A 20,178-nucleotide genomic window follows, 5' to 3' on the forward strand; every position below is an offset into this window, starting at 1 on the left:
CACCTGAGCGCGGCCCGAGCCGCGGGGCCCGGCCGGCCCCGGCCGCTCCGCCCGCTGCGCTCACGCCGCCATCTTCCCCTCCTCACCCCGGCCACTCGGCGGGGGGCTCGCGGCGCCCAGGCGACGCCGGGCCCGCCCACTCAGCCGCGAACCTATCGGGCGCCCCTCCCGCGCGTCGCCCGCCAGGCTTCGCGGCTGATTGGTCAGCGGCGCCGTCCATAGAGGAGGCTCACCGCCCCTCCGCAAGGCTTTCCCTCCCGATTGGCCCCCGCGGCGGGCACACGGCTGCGAAACGAGTGGCTGCGGCCGCGCGGGCGGGGCCGGCTGGAGGAGAATCCTCCGGTGACCTCTGAGAGGATTTAAAGGGGCCGCTGGGCCGGCAGGGGCCGACGTGCCCGGGGGTAGGGGGGCTGCGTCCCTTCAAGGACACCCCGAGCGTCCTGAGGGACCGCCTCCAGTCACGGCGCCGGTTTCTGTTTTCCGCTTTTATTATTTTTTGGGGGCAGAGCAGCAGTAATTTTACACTTGAGGCTGACTGGCGGACGCCGCGAATAGCGCGGAGATGCGCTCTGCCAGGGAGGAAGTCGAGGCACAGCCCCCGGGGCACAGCCCCCGCCGGCCGTGATTCAGCGCCACTACGAGCCGCGCTGCTGGAACCTTCTGACATCTCCCCCCGAGTAACGCGCTCTAACGAGGTGGCATTGTAACGCCGGTCACCACGTCAAATAAAACCCTTCTGCCAACTGAAATATCCTGTCTACAGCACTTACCTCTGCACAAGTATCACATCTACACATCAGTTATAACTAAAGGTGGAGGTTCAAATAATCCAACGCAGACCTTTATTTCTCCCCTACAAGTCAGGGAAACTAACATTATTTGTACTTCCCTTCTTTACAAGGTAAAACCTGTGATCAAATTCTTTTGCTTTGCCCTGACTTGATGCCAAGGTAACAGGCTTCCAGCTAATTAAGTGAATTCATTTGCCTTTCAGAATCAGCTACCACCAACCCTCCACCTTTGTACAGTCTCCATAATATGGGTGAAACTACTTGTAACCCTTCAGAGAACCTTGATGTAGGAAACCCCAGTCCCCTAATTTGAGAATACTTTCACTTTCCCCTTTGCTGGTAGAGTGGAAAATAGTTCATCTGTCTCAGAACACCCATCCCATACTCTTTTAAAAGGCAGATGAAGTATTCAGTAGTTCTGCCTTTACTGATGACCTTTGCTCTCAAGTCTTAAGATCCATGTAAGAAGCAAGTATGCTAGAAATGAGACTTTAGGGAACTGCCTACATCTGTACAGCTTCAAAGCCTTCAAAACTAACACCTGTTCTGTTAAACCCCCTTATCATCTACCACATTTTACTTCACAAGTCAAATACGCAGACTGTAGCACAGTAAATGAGATATTCAGTTGCAAGCAGCCTGAGCTCTGAAACTAGCAAATCATGTTTTTGTAGTTTATCCTTGGCTAGTACAGGGCACGTTCTTTTTCAAGTCTTCCTCAGGAAGGTTACCAACAACACTCCTCAATCAGCACCTTCTCAAAGCAAGATAAAATCTTAGCATCTTGAAGACTATTACCTATCTTTGAAGTTATCTTTGAAGTCTATCAACTTCAAAGAAAACAGAAAAAAAAATATAGAATTCTACAAGCTTAAGCTCACCCTCCTTTAGCTTTTCAGTCCATGTGGCTTCCAGGCAATTTGTAGAGCTAACAGTAAAGTTAGATTCTGCTCCCATGCATTTAGAGTCTGAGTTCACATTAAAGCATGTTAGCAAAAGTATCTCGATCTCTAAGCTGGGGATAAAGAAAACAGGCTTCTTCACAAACTATTTCTTGCATTGTATACTCCTCTGTAAGAACACCACTAAGGAGGAAAACCAAAACCAAAACCACACACCTTGTCTGGAACTATGGAGAAATGTGAAGCTCGTGTTGTTACGGGATCCATATTGTAGTATCATAAGTGCACATCCTCTTCTGCAGGTCCTGATTTGCACTAGTTTCTTCTATGCTACTAGTGGAGTGAAGGATTTTTGTTAATACTCTGAGAGCACAATAAATTTTAACAATTGATCTGTAAGGCCAACTAGCACTATTCCAGTGCTATTTAATCTCTTTAGTCAGACAATCATCAGCTACCACACAGGGATTTTATTTTCATTTATTTATACAGCGGAAGGTTTTATTTATGGATTGATAAATACAATATCCAGTCTCACTGGGACAATAAGGCACAACTGTAAGTTACAACTATATAGCCAGAAAATAAGAGTGCAACACTTACTTTAAAGCAGATCACAATGCCTACAAAAAAAAAATTAAAACTTTTCTGTTAACATTGTTACATTCCTATTTTACATGACAGTCAAAACCATTTCACACACAGAGGTTTTTAATTTACTTTTCTTTCTGGACTTGTTATGCTGCACTCTGCAAAACGAAGTGCAACATTTTACTTTGCAAGTCCTTAATTTAAAACAAATCAAAAATACTTCAGAGACTTGCATGTTATTATTTAACACAAATAATGATTCAAGGAACCAAAAACAAAGGAAATACACATTTGAGAGTAGTTTGAGACTGGTAAGTATTTATAGAAGTGTTAACACATGACAAAGAAGCAGTTATAACACTGATTCTTCAGTAAAGAAGCTCTTTTTTTTTTGTTTTGTTTTTGTTTTACTGGAAGGTCCTCCCAGACAATAGATGTTCAGCTGGACGAGATGAGTTGCCAATCCAAGCACAGAAAATTATGTTGGTGTTGAATTTTCAATACTTTTGATTTTACTATTTGATCAGGATTGTTTTATCAACTGTCAATCATCCTCTCATTTAATCTTATACTTACAGAGATTTGAATAGAAATAAGATTTTAATAGAAATATATTCTGAAATATCCCGTTACTTTAATTTGAGATAATATGCACTTCCCAAATGGTATTCTTATGCCTGAGCTTTCATAAATATGGTTACCACCATCAACACAAATCTAATAGACCAGGACTTCCATACTGGAAAGTGCAAATAATTAATGCCCAGGTCACTACAATTAAAAAAAAAGTCACTCATGTTTCATTACACTGTTATCAGAGGGCAGTGACAGAACTACAACTCCAGATTTTGGCATGGCTAGTTTTCTTGTGTTATGTAAGCTGGTAAACAAGTTTATACCTTCAGAGGCAAAACCACCCTGATAGGAAGTGGCAGCCTAGAGTAAAGCAACCTGGAAAAGGTACTTTGTGGTCCACCAGTTGTCAAGCCTGGAAGCTACTCATAGGAAAGAAACAAGCTTCTGCATTTGCTACAGGAACAGTTTAAGTGACTTAGTGCAGAGTTCCTATTTCCTTTAAGGACACCATTGCCTGTCTCCACCAGATTCTCCTGTTGTCCCTGTGAATTCATCCCACAAATAAAATCTTCACCATACCTGTGAACTGTCATCACACAATTAGTGCTAGTTTAACAATGAAGCCATAGGAGGAACTCAAGTCCTCATGCAAAAGGCAGATTTGGAAACAGGGAAGAAACAAATCTGCATGTGAAGAGCCAACTGGGGAAGAAAAAAATAAAGGTAGCTTTAACATGGTATTGCTACTGGAAGCAAAGGTGAATAATTATCACTATACCTAGTATCTGAGTAGACACTTGTCTCCAAAAAGTGTTTCAGAAGGCATTTGTGGCATTTTCCCCTTTTCCAATTCTCAGATTCAGGGCTCAGAAGAATCAGTTTGTAGATTAAACAGCAGTACATAGAAAGGAGAAACATTTTTACTCATGATAATGCAGGAGACAGAGGAAAAAGTAGCAATTAAAATGGAAGGAAAATATTTTTTTTCTTCCTTTACAAGTTCCACAGCAGCTATTTCCCTTTGTTTCTGATGCACATGGATTGTTCACATTGGTAGAACAAATCAGTGAAGGGTTGGAGATGACGTACTTTATATGCACCAGTAGCAATGCTCTGGGGGAAGGTGGTAAGGAAAAAAATGAAGTTCTAGTCATTACATAGGAAGGTTAGAGAGGAAAAGGTTCTCCATCCATCAGTGAAGAAAACGAATACTCATTTTCTGCTCTACATCCACCTTCTCCAAAACCTGCAATAAAATCCAGAAACAGCTCTATCAGTTAATTTCCGTAATATTTCTCTCCTACAAGCTTTCTTACTCCACAGCATAAAGGAAATGCACAGAAACATGGGGTATCTTCAATTTGGCATGACATTTTTACCTAGAGTGCTATTTTTTTGCTCTGGACTAAGGTCCTCCTGAGGAAAGAAACTTTAGCCATTAAAGCACAAAGACAGACACCAACCAAGATGCAACTGATGCAGTTTGCCAATAGCCCAGAAAGGGTTGCACTATTCCTAGAGTTAGATAGTGTGAGAATGCATGGTGAGGAGAAGGAAGAATGGACTAGAGAAAGGGGCACAAGCAGTCAATGAAGAGCCAAAATAAAGATCACAGAATCACTAACATAGGTCATTTTAAAATTGGGGTGGCAACTTCATGCAATGAATTGCTATCAACATTGATATTTGAGGTAAGACGACATCACGGGCTTCAGACAATTTTGGGAAGACTTCAGTGTTCTGAGCTCAGAATAATTCAAGTTTGAAAAGACCTCTAGAGGTCTTTTAGTTCAACTCCCTCAACCACTGCATAAAGCAGGGCCAGCTAGATCATTGCTCAAGGCCTTGTCCAGTTGAGTTTTAAATCTCTCCAAGGAGGGAGGCTCTCTTCAACACCTGTGACCATCCCCTGGCAAAAAGAAGTTTTCTTTATGTCTAATAAGAATTTACCACATTATAACTTGTGTCTGTTACCACATTTCATCTTTGTCCACTTCCAAGATGAGTATGGTTCTTCTTGTCGATGTCATCCCAATAGGCAGCTGAAATTGTTCCTCTGTAGGACAACTTTCTCCATTGACTCTATAATGGCTCCTTACTACTACATATTTCTGACAACTGTCAGAAGATGCAATTCACAGGACTAGAGCTAGTGACTTTGTGTCACTAATGGGTAAAAAACTACAAGTGAAAATGGGTCAGCACAGTTACAGCAGCAGAATTACTCAGTTGCTGCTTCTCAGGCTACCTGTATAGAAAGAAGCTCTTGCAAAAGAAAAGTCAGATTGACTGTTGCATTGAAAATTTTATTCTATCACCTCATTAGCAGCAGGCTTCAGAAGTACGTGACTACCTGCCTGTAACTCTAAAGCTCCTGTCACCCTTCATTGAACACTCTACTCTAGTAGAAAATACCTTTTAGAACCTAACATCTGAAGTCTTCTCAGCATGGTGTGAAAATTCTCTAGTATATTCAGTGCTGTAGCTTACACTAAAGTATGGAGAAATATATAGTCTAATTATTAACACCCTGACAATATAGCTTTTTTTTTTAAAAAAAAAAAAAAAAGCTGTTCTAATAAGCCAAATGTAGGCAGAAAGAATACTCAAAAAACTTCCAAGTTCTGTCTGCATTTAAGCCTGAATGACTTGCCCATTACTGAGCAGTTTCAATTACTCTTGTTAAAAGTGTAGTTTACCAACCTTTACAAACTCTGCAAAGGAGATGGCACTATCCCCATCTTGATCAGCTTCCTGGATTGTTCTGTCAGCGATGCTGCCAAGCTGTTCGTCTGAAATGTTTACACCAACCATCATCCGTAACACCTGTAATACACAGAAGACCCCAGATGATTTTAAAACAAGAAAACATGCTGATGCAGGAACGAAAGTATTCTTAATGCTGTTTTTCTCATGCATACTGTCCAGATAACTCCTTGCAAGAACAACAGAGGAAGATTAGCGTAGAAATCATTTCTAGACAGATTTTTCTCCTGATACATCAAGGTTTCCAGTAAACATCTTCCTTCTGTAGCCACCTTTTTCACTAGGCAGCAGAAAGAAGCAGGAGTATTAGCAAGTTTATGGAACTAGGAATTAGTGCTTTATTCCAATGTTTTTGTCTATTTTTCCATATAAAACATATCAACTCTAGATTTGACTATCTGCTATTTGAAATACAGGAATTTTCTAAGTATACAGTCAAGTGATTAACAGCCATTACTTTCTACATTTAGTAAAGCATTTTCTGTGCAGATTGCAGTGGGCAGTTGCAGTCAAAAGCAAATCCTTGTCCTACATCAGGAACCACAAATTGCCGTGTCTACTTCAAGATTAGTAGTATGTAATTACTCCTAGCTCAAGCCTAGTTTAAACATCCAGCCACTGATGAACTTTGATTACCTCTGCTGCAGTTTCAAGAAGTTTTATTCTACTTAGATAATACACAGAGGACTAGAAAAATGACCTCATTCACCTCAATGTCCCTATGAAGTCTTGTTAGGAGCATCTTCAGAAGTTGCAGAAGGTAGCTCTCAGGAGGCTTTGTTTATTTGTTGGATATTTAACTATTTTTTCTGAGTAAGACCTTTCAGGAATCATTTACAATTAGACCTCGTTTAGCTTAACACTCTAAGATCTGAATCTTGCACCCCAGTCTAACAAAACAATCTGGACTACAAAATGAGGTTATGGTCTCATACCATATCTAAAACCTTAAACCAGTGATAAAGAGCCACCAAATTCCTGCAAGAATTTAAGACTGCTGCAGCACCTTTTATACTCTTCAGAATGAAGAAGTGCCATTAAAGAAGGTCATGATGGAATCATCCAAAGCAGCCCCATGCTTTTTACCTGAAGAAGCTCATCCCTGGAAATCTTGTCATCTTTATCTAGGTCATATAACCGAAAAGCAACTGCAGGGGAAAAAAAGGGGAACAGTTGAATTCAAGTGCCACTGTTTTCCTTCCTTTTATCTACGAAAACAAAATTTATTCATAACTCCTATGAAAGAGAATTACCAAAATTTTAACTCACTGTACAATTCACATTCAGTTTCATGAAGAGTTATTCCCACATACAGGAAATAACATTATTGCCAAGAAGAGAAAAACATTACTTAAGTACTCAGTATGAGAAGTTTCAGAAGCGCTGTACTTAAGAGTCACTTCTTCAAAGCCCTGAGCCACAGAGGCATAATTGCCACTAAGATATATTCAGTCCTTTAACTTCAGAGCCAACCGTTTTTACATTTTTGTTTATTACCTTTGACTATGTTCTGGCTGAGATTTATGACAAATTTTAAGTGCTCTGAGGACTGTTGCCAAGGTTGTTCAGTGAGCGCTGTATTATACAGAAGATGGGAGAAAAACAGAAAAGCCCATTCATGTATGGGATGTGGCTTAATACAAAATAAAGTGTTTTGAAAAAATTTGCAGAGTTATGAGACATTTGGAAAAGACATCTATAACTCTAAATTTAACCAATTTCATCAAATTCCAATTCAAGTATAGGTTGACTAACATTCTGAACACGGAAGCTTGCAAGTTTATTTAAAAAAAATCATTTTTTTTTTAAATAGAATATCATTCCAAAGGAAAAGACCATGCAGAAGACCCCAAACTCTTTATTCTTTTCCTAGAAAAAGGAAAGAATGAATTGCTTTTATAAGAAGGTTCACATTACTTACAGTGGAGCTTGTTACTTCGGCTGTTCAGTGGTTCTGGTCCATTCTGGTCTTTGCTCTTTTCGTTATCTTCAATAGGTCGGAAGTGGGCTAGTGTCCTCATGAATCCACGGAAATTGACTTGGTCCTCTCTGCACAAGCATTTTAGCAGGTCAGCTTCTGCACAGCTTATACTTTTTTTTTTTAATTTCATTAAAGAACAGTATGAATGTTTAAAGTGCCCATACCGTGCAAACTAACTTCCACCTCCCCAGGGTTCGGCAGCCTGTGCTCAAAACCAGCTCTGACAGAATGCAGTTGTAACCTGGGATCATACTGCTGTGACGAGTGATGCATGGGGAAAAAAGCAGCAAGACGTCTTTTTGGGAGCTATGTTTCCTTGCCTGAAAGTTGTATTTAAACTCAAGCATTTACACTTTTTGCCCTTCCCTGAGCTATCCTGCAACTATGCCTGAGATCAGCAATGTGTTTTGCTGATCTGGAACCTGGCCTACAGACTGATTTCCTAGACTGACCCAAGACTTGCTTTACCGCTGTCAAAGTGTTCTGGCAAATAGTGCACTGCTGACTGATGCGACAACTGTCCCTAGACCTGCTGCTCTGCTTTTCTTTTTCATGTGCTGTGCCCTCTGTTGATGACTGTGTTGCTCCCACCAGCTGCCACCTGGGGCTCCTGCCCGTGGGGCAGCCTTCTCTTGCTGCTCCCTGACAAGTTGCTCACTTTTCTCTACAGCAAGCATGGGAAGCAGCTATGTGCGTACTTCCCAGGTCTCCTGCTTTCCATTCAGGAACCTGTCTGGTATTAACTGACATTAAGAGTAGATGAGAAAACATTCCTCATCAAATCAGTAATGAGGTGTTCAAGAACAGAAGCAGATTCCATAGAACTATCTAGAGAAGTACAGTGAAGAGAGACACTACTGGAAACTTGATTGTCTCTTTGGAATTACGTTAGAAACATCGTAAGCTACATCTTAAATGTGATCCAAACTTTAAAAAGTTGATCTGTTAACAAAGGCACACTTAGAAGGCAAAAGGTGAAGAACGGAATTGAATTAATTGCAATGCAATTTCACATAAAAGGGCACTGCTACAAGTTTGCTGTAAGAACCAAAGTCCATACATGCCCTTGACTTCCTTTAGAAGTGTTCAGAGGCATAGCAAGAAGAGTGGAAAACAGTGACACACAGCCAGATCTTGTCACTGAATAAAGCACGCAAAACTCTTGAGGTAGGGAAGTCTATTACAGAAGAATGAAAACACAGGAAACAATGTGCCAACACATAGCTCAAGACAAATTTGAGGTGTTCTATTATTACTAAATTCAAATTCAGTGTTTCAGTTATCAGCATTTCACTTCTAATAGAGCTTCTGACAAAGTACAAGTTCTGTGACTGTTCACAAATCCAGTCAGAACTCACCCTTCTGGAAAGAAGGCATTGATAATTCGGTCTCCCAATGGATTGATAGCAAGCTCCGGAATCCGCTGGAAGTCTTCACGACTAAGTAAAGCAAGAACACAGTAAGTCTTATTAAAGTCTTCAAGTCAGAAGAAAAAATTGCTTAAAAACAAATAATGTTACCATCTAAATTCTTTGTGTTAGAGAACTTCCTGAAGTGATGCTAGTTTTCAATATAATGAAAGGAAAGCTTCTGAAAAGGCTTTGAAGTGAAAACAAGCTCTTTCATACATATTTAGGAACTACATCCTCTGAGTTAGAGTGATTTTCCCAGACTAGCCCATCCCAGATTCTAGGATAATACCATGCTATGCTCCTCCAAGTATAATTGCCAGCAATCTGCTTATTTTAATTTCATGTAAGAACTTCCTGTATTATGAATGCCAAATGTCAGATTTTAACTTCCTCCAAGAAACACTCCTATTTTAACAACTTAAATTTAGTCTTTGACAGGGGCCTGTATACTAGATGCAACGTCATCAGGTCATTGCAAAGACTTACTGCTCTCACAGGTCATTCTCTTTTCTACTCATGATTATATGTACACAGCTAGCATAAGCATAGCTATGCTTACATTGTTACAGCTTCTTCTGATCTGGAAGACAGGAGCTGTACTGATGTGAACACATTTTATACATGAGCACAGGGTTCATTTTATTTTTAGAGTTGCTCTAATTCTTCTTCTTTCAACCTAACAGAATCTCACTAACAGGAAAGTGAGATAATCTTGGTGTGTCCAAGGTAGGCTCATGTCTTAGTGAGTATTTCAGGAAACATGTTTTTTTTTTTGCACTATACAGCATAGCTATTTATCAGTTAGCACAAGGCATACTTCATAACCAACTAGGCTTTAGAGCACAAAGGTAACAGCAACATGGTAAGGCTGCAAGGAAAAAAAAAGAAAAAGAAAAAACATCCCAACTTCCCACAACCTGTTTTGTCTGGATGCAGAACTTGGCACTTCCTGCCTGATCTCTAGAAATACTGGCTATTCTCTTCAATAGAAATGCAATCCTGCTGTTTCTGAAGTTTGAGTCTCAAATGTGGCCATGGAAAGTTTGCTACTTTTAAGAACTATGCTAATTAAATGAATCAGCAACAAGCTTGTGCTTAAGAATCTGGCAGAGAAAAAAAAAATCCACTCGTTCTTGTTTACTTAAGTATAATGGCCTTTTATAATACTGTGATCTTAAAGAAAGGAGGAAAAAGGAACCTGCTAGCCTCTTTCTTATTACTAGTTTATCCTAAGACAGAGCAAGGTGTTCTAACTGTAAGTGAATTCTGAAGCACTCCTTGCACCTAAGTTACACCACAGCACTGTTAATCTCACTTGTAGTACATCTGACAACATGGTTAAAACTGTTTGACCTCCTACTGGAGTGACCTGATTGTATTTTTTTAATCTAGTCCAGAGAACATCTACTCCGATCAGGTCTGAATTATTTTTAATAGGCAAGATTACCATCTGCATAACATGATTAACTTGTTACAATACCCTTCAGGCCTGCTGCATTTTCAGCTACAGCTGAAGGGCACAGTATGCATTAGTGACTTCAACAGGAGATGCAGTGATGTGGAAAACCTATGCATTAACAATAATATTTTAACAACATAACTTCAATGCTAACATTTACTAGCTAAAAGCAGCAACCGCTCTCGGATTCCATTCTGCACATAATCCTAATGCTTCAAAGCATACTCCTACTTGCATATCACTATTTCTGAGTATTAAGCCTCAATTTACACTCAGCATTTCAGGCTCCAGTTCTGCTTTATAGCAGGAGATTAACAATTAACCACAAATAACTCTCCAGGTTTCAAATCTATTTGTCCTGTCATTATCAGGTTTGCAGTAGACCATTTTTGCTTGTTAAGAGCACATTACTGACTGAGTGTTATAATTGAAATAGCTCAAATAGCCATAAAAGTAAATGAATGCATGATGCATTTATAAACTAAGGCTTCCTGCAGGCATTTGGGACAAAACATCACCTGGCTGAGGCTGGAACTCATAGGAAATCTGATGCCCTGTACTTCTGCTGTTTATGTGCCATAGCAACAAGGCTCTTCTAACATGGTATTTCTAGGGCCCAGATTCTACTAAATCCTTCAGCATAACACACAAAGTAGCCTTTAACTGCATGTTATGATTATGCAGACAAAATGGTTTTTTTAATGTGCCAGAGTGTTCACACTTACACTTTGCTGCAAAGAATCTGTGGATTTTAAGACAAGTATTTCTAAGCATGACTATACCCTCCAAGGCGTATCACAGATCCTTATGCTAGAGGTGGCTGTCTTATCCTAAAGGCTGCAAGGGATCTATTGGACACTCTTTATTTCTGGCCCTTCTACTTCTAAATAGTAGTCACGAGCACTGTTACCTAACAGGGATGATGAGTGTGGGGCTATCTCAAGCTCAGGGCAAGTAAAAGAAAACAAGCCATATGCATAAAAAAAAAGTGGTGGAAGAAAGGAAAAAAAAATGTCCACAGGGTATAAGCAGTAAGAAATGATTCAAAAGAGGGAAATAATTCAAAGAGTAGGATGACAAGATGGTCAGATTTAACAGGTTACTATTAAAGTAATATTTCACTCTTCCCTTGCTAACATTAGCTTTATTATTCAGACCTTCTGGTGGTCCAATGCACCTCACTAACCCAAAAGGGAGCTCTCCATCCTCCCAGTCATTTTCCTGTTGAATTAGACTAATTTTTGAATTGCTTCAATTTACTAACAGCACCACAGCTGAAAAGATGTGTTAGGCGCCTGGAGAAGTAATGAAGAGAGGTCATCCTCCTCTCACAGTCATGTCAGCCACCTCATCTAACTTCATCCTCACACATGGTCTATAAAACTTCAAAATTTTAACTGTGGAGTAATTGCTTTATAAACATTAAAGTATACCAAAAGTAAAGGTGATAATAGGAAGGAAAGCAACAGAAAAATAAAATAGCATTGAAGGAAAGCATAGACAAGGACAGAAGTGTAGATTAGTATAGTATCCTATCATTCACGAGCCCAAAACCCATGTGATGCTTGTTTTGTCTGTTTTAGATAAAGGTAAAAATTCTTTGCATTTTCTTAAAGGTAAAGAACTTCATGTTCAGTTAGCTAACCTACACATTCTACTGTGAATACATACTGTATCAGTTTGAACTATTAAGAACAAGCCTAACACTTTTCCCAGACTGAACTGATTCAATTCACTGACAAAGATCAACAGATGGCTCTGATAGTTCATTACCCTGCTCTCAGGACCAAAGGCTTTCTGAAGTCCTCTAGGATACACTGCCTTGTGAACAGCTTTCCTAAGTGCAAGACGTAAATAAACAGCACTGTGTCTATTCTCCTCTATCAGCTTTCAGAGCATTTGCCCTCCCTTCCTCTTCTACACTCACCAGGCTAAACCAATTGCTGTACAGCAAGAAGATACTTCTGAAGTGCTTAAAATGTCATTTCCTCAGTGCAGAAAAAAAGTATTGTAAGTGGGCGGCTCCCTGCAATAGTTACATGCAAGAGTAGCAGTTAAGACAAGTATCTTGTTTTATAGTTCTATACAGGACTGTCTAGAGATACTTATACTGACTCATAGGTAGGGGATAGTTTTGGAGCAGGTGCATGATGTGTATTGTACATGTCAGTATGGGCTCTCAAAAGAGCTCTAAGACTCGCTGAATCAAGCACATGCTTATCCTGTTCACATACTCCAGTATCCTCATCTTTGATATCAGCATGAAAAGAAGAGGTGTGTGCACTGGTTTCCTCCCAGCCTATAGTCAGGATGTAGGCAGAACTGATATGGATCAGACTGCACAATTATATGTAGCTACAGATATTCCAAGGCATCAACCCTTTGTTTTGGCAACTCTGCTTGCCACAGTATTGAAATCAAAGGAAGTTTTATCCTGGCTTTTACCACCTGGTTTCATTCATACAGTACAAGTCAGAGTTTAGCCATTTTGTTTAGGTAAAGTGAAAGAAAAATATCACATTTTCTCTACACTTTTAAAGAACTGATAGCACTTAAATCAGTAGTCAAAGTTGTAATTGGAGGATAAAGAGGGGAAAGAGCCAAAAGGCACACAAAGCTGTCTCCATCAGTACTCTTCCCTTATATCCCACATACCTTTGAAAAGACACTGCCTTGGAACTGCACATCAATACAATAGATAGAAACATCTGGCTAGGAAATATCTTTGCTTTGGATTATAGTCCCAGAATGAACCACCTACCCTAACTACCATGAGCAATAGTCATTTACCAAACCTGCTCATGACGCTCTTTACTTTGCCCATTTTTGATACATAGATAAGGACAACACAGCTCTTCCCTTTCTTCAGAAGCATGGTTCATATTTAAAAATATTTCATGCCACAAAAAACTGCATAACACATGACCACGATCAGAAAAAGTGATTTTTAGCTATGTCTGATTTACAAGTCAAAGGTATAACAGCCTTACAGAAATCTTTCTTGCTTACAGGGAAATATCAGAAGACACTGCTTCCAAATCGTTTGATGGTAGTAAGCACATAAACTCATCTTACTTATGTGAAAGTAAGAAGTTCTTTGATCAGTATTTCAGAACCAACCATCATTTCTAAGCTTCCAACCTGTAATTCTCAACCTCTCCCCCCCTGACCCCACCATTGTTTTTTCAGGAAATACTTTTCCATTACTTAAACTTAATGACTGTTTCCACATATTGTGAACAGGTTACAAAATACAAATGCCACTTTAAGTCAGCCATGGCTGGGAGCTGGCTATGCTGAGAGGCCCAGACTGCAAGTTAATAGATTACAGTTTGCATGCTTGCTGGGATTTTCCAAATGAACTTCCTTTCTCCAGAACCACGTGATTATCAACAATGAAAGTTAAACTCCTCCTGATACGTAATACTGAAGCCAACCATTGTGCAATAGATACTCGTACAATATTTGACTAATTATCCATCTCACATAAACTAAGTACAACACTTGAAACATATACAGTTTTTGTTCTCAGTAGGTGAATTCAAAGTTGGAGGGAAGAGTTGAGAAAGAGCGCGTGCCTACGTTCAGGTTCAAATTGTGCTAGACTAGTCTGGCAGCCATCACCTTTGATAATCAGTAAAGGGTAAACTGGCATACAGAGTCTGAAGAGGCTGTCAGTGTTCTCTTTAGTTCTGAGAGTAGTTGTAGTCTTATTATCTACAATCAGCTGGTCTGTATGTCACAATAGCCAATGCTACAATTTATGATGCATTGCCTTCAGTGGCAGAGCAGTCTTAAGAAGTTCCTGCCCATCCCATCCCAAGCCAATTGTTTCCACGCCCACAATCCATTTTGTCATCCCTTCAGCTATGCTAGTTCACATATTTGCAGTGCAACCATAGTTCAAATCACTGGAGTCAGACTGAAAATATCTAAACAAGCCAAAAAAGGGATGGAAAGCATTTTTAACCAAAAATAATCACTTAGTCCTGTTTACAGTATAACAACTGCACAACCAGCTACTTAAATGCTAACTGAGAAGTCAACAATTTGTGGCACCAGAAGAACTGCAGATGAGTCACAGAAGGAAACTGCAGGAAGCTGGCAGTACTGCCAAGGAGTATATCTTACAACCTTCACCTTCTAAACAGTGATTCTAGCATTCTACCTAGACAAGTTTATAGGAGGGTCTGGCTTTATAGGCTTATAGTGCATCCTACAGTCACATTTTGCAAGATCAGATCATACAAAACCCTGGGTGATCCCTGAATCTCTATTTACTGGGTCTGGATGGAATTGCTATGAAGAAAATTAACTCCATCTCAGCCACACCCTATATGCTATATTACAAGGTCCCTTTCCCCTTCCCACTCTGTCCTATACTGTCTTGAGCTTCCTTGTGCTCTGGTTCTGGCAGATGTGATTATATGGTGAATATGAAACAAAAGCAGCTGCCCCATGTTAGATAAGAGCCAAGTTCCAGCAAGTTCCATGGTTCAACATTTCTGAACATTTGTTGAGAAACCCTGAAATCAACTCTGACCTTTCTGGCATTAACTGCTACGAGTGTTCAGCTCTACAGTAAAGACAACTGGTATTTAGAGCACCCATACTTAGTTCAACAATCAGATTTCTCCTGACCTTTCATGAAAGAACAGACTTGAAATTCCACACAGACGGTAGGTATGAAGGAACCTGTTATAACAGCCTTACTGATTCACCGTACGAGGAAAACATGCAGGCATCCTGCAACAGCAAGCCACCATTACAGATGTGTCAACACAAGGAGAAGCAAGTTAGTGATGGTACCTACCTCAGAGTGCCATTTTCTCCTTTGTCGAGGCTAGTGAAGCGACTATACAAGCGAGTGATTTGACTGTGGGAGACTGAAGGACGAAAAAGAACAGATTAGCACGTCAGTGTTTCCTTATAGGAACAGACCCCCATTGCACTGAATTACTGTTACCAGCAGATTTGAATTACAGTTCTGCTGTTATTTTCTTAAATTCTTTTGTGGCTAGAAATAATCTCAACACCTCTACCAATCTCTTCTACTTCATTCAGAACACTAAAGCCTTTCCTGTAGCATCTTTCCTTCTCTTTTGTTCATCTCTGCTCCTGTTGTCTGTTTTCTATCTTTAGATGGAGAATGTACTGTTTCTCTGCATTTGGCAAGTGGTCAAACTTTATACCTGGTCACCATTTGTCCTTTAGAGGACTGCCTGAATCTAGACACAATTTATCATTTTAGGGTTCACAAAATGAATTTGCAGGCTTCTGGGACAATGAATTAAAATTTGAAAAGTCTATTTTTAAACAAGTTCAGGAGGAAGCTGGACAAAGCAAGCAGAAAGAAGAAAACTGCAGGCTAAGTCTCCAGTTTGTAATAAAAATGCCAAAGCCAGTTGTTAGATTTAACATAGTTGTATCAATATTATCATGATTAAACACACCAGACATCTAGATCTTGAGATTAGTCCATGGTGGGAACAGGTAGGAATCTGCCTAGAATATCAGTTCCTGTAACATCAGAAGAATGGCTAACAGAAGATGCTGGCTCTTCAGAGCCCCTTCAAATAACATTAATAAATAGATGGAATAAGACTGGACTGAGCTGTAATGTTTACTCAGTAAAGGCGTGATTTCATACAATGTTGAACTAGTACTTTGTGTAATGCTTGGATTCAATTGTTTTAAAAGCCTTCACCAGCCCATGTGTAAAACTTACTTGGGAACAGGTTGCACAGCAGTCATCTGACCTGTAACAACCGAGGCAATTTTTTTGTTGTTTCAATCAGGTTTGTTCTTTCTCTAGCCTATTTGTTTAGGTTCAAAAATTCCCTCCAACTGTTCCTTCCTTTAGGATGACCTGCCAGTAACTTTTTTTTCCCATATCTACTCAGCAACCTACATTCTTTGCACTGGGTTGGGCAATTTGCTCAGTTCCACCTAAGGCAACTTCTCTACAATCAGATTGGACAGCTTGCTCAATTTCAAGTTAAGCAACACACACACAGAAAGCAGGCACCACTATATTAAAGACTTCTAATTTCTGCATTTCTAATTTATTATTTTAGGTACTATATGTAAACACAACAATGGATTATGAAACAAGAGTAGCCTGGGGTTACACCTCTGGTAAGAAGCCTTGCACTTCCACAGCTCCTGGAAAGAGTGATGAGATTTCCATTCATGTACTATTTTCAAGCCAGTGTATGCAACTCCATTTTTTGAACACCTCCGTAATAGTTAGAATGGGATGAATTTGCAGCTATTGACAGGAGAAGCAGTGTTTTTGTTAGCATCATACTAGACAAAGAGCAAATCACAGCAATATGACAAAGGAAGATGATTCAGATCAACCACTGTATTCTTTCATAATTTCCTTTTGAAGCCCATCCTTTATATAAGTTGCAGCACTGGACACTTTTCAAAGCTTTCTCTTGCAAAATAAAGATTCCTGACGCCCAAAAGAAAACTAGAACAAGATTTGCAATTTATGACTGCTTCTTAAAATCAAAAGCTAAGGTTTAAAACTACTTGAAACAGGATTTTATCTATTCTGCTCTTATTAAGATCCTTCTAAAGATTTAAGTCAAGCCATCTATGATAGTAGCTGTACCCTATTTTACTTCTGCCAAAATCATTAGAAAGTTTTTTCTAATTAGATACTCTGAAACTTTTGTCCAAAACAGTAGCACAAGATATATTTAGGAAAAATGTGAATAAATAACAGAGTATATAGTATCAGGAGAAAAAGGGTCAAACCTTCTGGGTCTTCATTCCAGATTCAGGGTTTTTTAAAGCATCTTTAACAGCGAGACTTCTTGTACTTTCTGATACATGTATAACTTACATATTTCCTAAATACGTAAATAACCATCAGAAAATCCATCACCTTTGGCCACTGAAATATTTTTCTCCTATGCTGTCATTCAGCATTAGTTTGTTACTAAACATTAGGTGAACGGCTTCAAAGCATATGAACAAAGGCTGTGAATTAGAGTTTTAATACTGTTGCATTCCAATGACTTTCCAAAAAAGCTTTCAAGAGTTTTGTCAAGTAATATCTTGGACCTTGCATTTGTTTTTTATAGTCATACTGAAATGAAAAAGTAATTAGGACTACTTGAGGGCTTTTTCAAACTCAAATTACAAAATATTTATTTGAAAAAACAAAAAATCCACAACACATCATGTAGGATTTCAGACCATCAACTTCAGACTTAACTCTTTTAACTGAGAACCTACTGAAGATTACCTGCCACTAAGTAGAGGTTTATATGGACACATTATTCCTCAGTTCTTAGGAGCATTGCCTTTGTAGATATTTCTAAATTTACTATGCTAAGAAGTGTTTTTAATCACAATATAAAAAACAAGTAGTATAGAATTTGACTCCAAATTTAAAAGTTTATTCAAGCGATTTTTAGACATCACTGTATGGCTTGTAAAATGCTATGCTTCAAGCTCTCTCAAAGGGATTTTTAGTCTGTTCAGCTAAAGAATATTAACATACAGTTTATCACTCATTAGTATAATCAGCTATTCAGTTTTGTACTATATAAAATTGAAGCACAAGGATAGCAAAATTCATTCCAACAGGTTACATGTAATATTCACTCTCTTGTACTTACCCCAGATGAACTGGAGAAGACATGTTTCAACAATAAAGAAACCAAAACAGAAATAATCCTTAGTAGAGCTCACCAGAGCATCAATTCAAGATGGACATATATTACTGCCAAATTGGCTCGCTTCTACAAAGTCCTTTTCTTAAACTCTTTAATAGGTGAAGTATCATCAGCATCAGATTACTAACAAGTTACCGGATACTCTATTCAGTAATAATACGATAGCATTCCTTCTGTGAACTTCATTCCAGATAACCTAGAATCTTGCTTTTCTCCCATCTTGTACCTTACTTAAATATTTGCACCTACGTGAAGTGTTTAAGTGCTAAAGCTTGGTGGAATTTTCCATCTACCTACAGAAGTACAAAAGGCAAAGGAGAATCACATTCCTGGACTGTTTATAGATGTAGGAAGAAAGATTTGATCAAGCCAAAGAGACACCCTATGATGACTTACAAGCATGAGTCAGAGATCAGCAACATTTGATTAAAAATGTTGTATTTAACAACTGATAGAACTGAATAGTAAAAACACAGGGAAATGAAGCAAATTCTGGCCACAGAGCTTAAACATCCTGATCACAATCTTAACCCTCCAACATTAAAGATATGAGCAAAGCATTTAGAGTTTAGAGCATTTAGAGCTGAGAGGCTTTATTAGTTAGAATGTCATGTCTATAGATTCATCTTAATAGTATTTATTTAGCCATCATATAAGCAAAATTCTAGGGATCAAACTGCATCAATAATAAAACAAGCACTGGCAGGGAAGAAAAGAGTGCAGACTTCTGAAAGAGCATTCCAGATTTAGTGTCTGTTTTTTAAAGTGTGATTAATAGCGAGGCAACCTTCACCCTATAATTTTCATGATTAAAATGAAAAAAACATTAAGTTCATGCTGAATAAGCAGACTTTTATATTTCAACTTGTTTATCGTGACCCTCCTGTAGAACATTCCCTTGACAAATGGAAAAACAGTCATGGAAAGTATGTTAACTCACTCAGCTGTCCATTACGCTGGCCAATACAGCCTTAATTTTCTTGTATTCCTTTTCTGTATTTACTTGTTTACCTGACACACAAAGTACTATTACCTAAAGTGAATACATGACACTTTCGTTGAAAAGAAAACAAATTATTTTTTATGTAGCATGAAGAGATGGGCAAGCATGAAGACAAAAAAATGACCTGAAAGACATTGTTACCTGAAGAAAGAGAAGAAAAAACAAGCAGCAAAGCGATACCGTGATGTCATGACCTCCCCTGTCTAATTAGTTTAAAAGGCATCCTGTATTTACCAGATTTGTTTGCCAGAACTCTCAGCTTAATCCATCTGACTAGAATGGACATCAGTGAAACTGAGCTTTAACTCTTCTGAAGTACTTTATGGAGAACAACTTGTTCAAGTACCATACAGCAGAAGGGCTCTATATTCTGGTCCCGCTAGAATAATACCCTCAGTTTCTGACTAAAGCAGGATTTTTTTCTTTCTGTCATTAAACATACCCGACTTACACAAGTGACGCTACCTCCTTTATGTTCTCTGTGCCAAGGAGCCATTCACTCTGAATACCCGTAAGGCAACTTTTTTTTGGAAAGATTACAACGAGAGCGCTTTGGGGGGCTACGACAGCCGCCGGAGACGAGCTCTAGCCCCAGACCCCGCCTCAAATCGCGGCAAGGGCTCCTGCGGCAGCCCGGGGCCGGCCGGTGACAGCTCCCGGGGACAGCGGCCGCCCGGGGGGCGCACACCGAACCAGGATTTAGGGCAGGCGGCACCTCCCCGCTCCACACGGGCCTACGGGAGGCGTCTCGCACCCCTACGGCCGCCGGTGCCCGTCCGGGAGCGCGGCGCTGGCTCCTTCCCTCCCTGCCCTGAGGAGCCCCCGGCCCGCACGCACTCACAGCCCGTCTCCTTCTTGATCTCCTCGATCTCCTCGTCCCGCAGCAGCGTAGACGCCCGGGAACCCATCTCCGCGGGGCCTCACCGGAGCTCCGCACCGACAAGACGTCCTACAGCCGAAGACCGACAGCGGTGCCAGTACCGGTGCCGCCACCCCCGGGCCG

General features: G+C 39.8%; 1 protein-coding gene and 1 long non-coding RNA gene across 2 annotated transcripts in view; both read right to left on the reverse strand.

Annotated features, from left to right (window-relative positions):
• Positions 1-149, reverse strand: part of LOC118167693 — an 18,716-nt gene extending 18,567 nt beyond the window's left edge. Inside the window, exon 1 of the long non-coding RNA XR_004751230.1 lies at positions 4-149. This is a non-coding gene — a long non-coding RNA (uncharacterized LOC118167693). The remainder of the gene's footprint in view (positions 1-3) is intronic.
• Positions 150-2,145: 1,996 nt separating this feature from the next.
• CHP1 (calcineurin like EF-hand protein 1) lies at positions 2,146-20,154 on the reverse strand. Its single transcript, XM_035327401.1, has 7 exons — positions 20,017-20,154; positions 15,292-15,364; positions 8,966-9,046; positions 7,548-7,675; positions 6,713-6,774; positions 5,564-5,686; positions 2,146-4,106 (listed from the first exon to the last, which is right to left on the reverse strand). The coding sequence occupies exons 1-7, from the start codon at positions 20,081-20,083 to the stop codon at positions 4,053-4,055; spliced, it is 588 nt and encodes a 195-aa protein (XP_035183292.1). The 5' UTR covers positions 20,084-20,154; the 3' UTR covers positions 2,146-4,052.
• Between the last annotated feature and the right edge of the window lie 24 nt (positions 20,155-20,178).

The sequence above is a fragment of the Oxyura jamaicensis genome, chromosome 5 (genome assembly GCF_011077185.1).
Source record: "Oxyura jamaicensis isolate SHBP4307 breed ruddy duck chromosome 5, BPBGC_Ojam_1.0, whole genome shotgun sequence".
In the NCBI taxonomy this organism is placed as follows: domain Eukaryota; kingdom Metazoa; phylum Chordata; class Aves; order Anseriformes; family Anatidae; genus Oxyura; species Oxyura jamaicensis.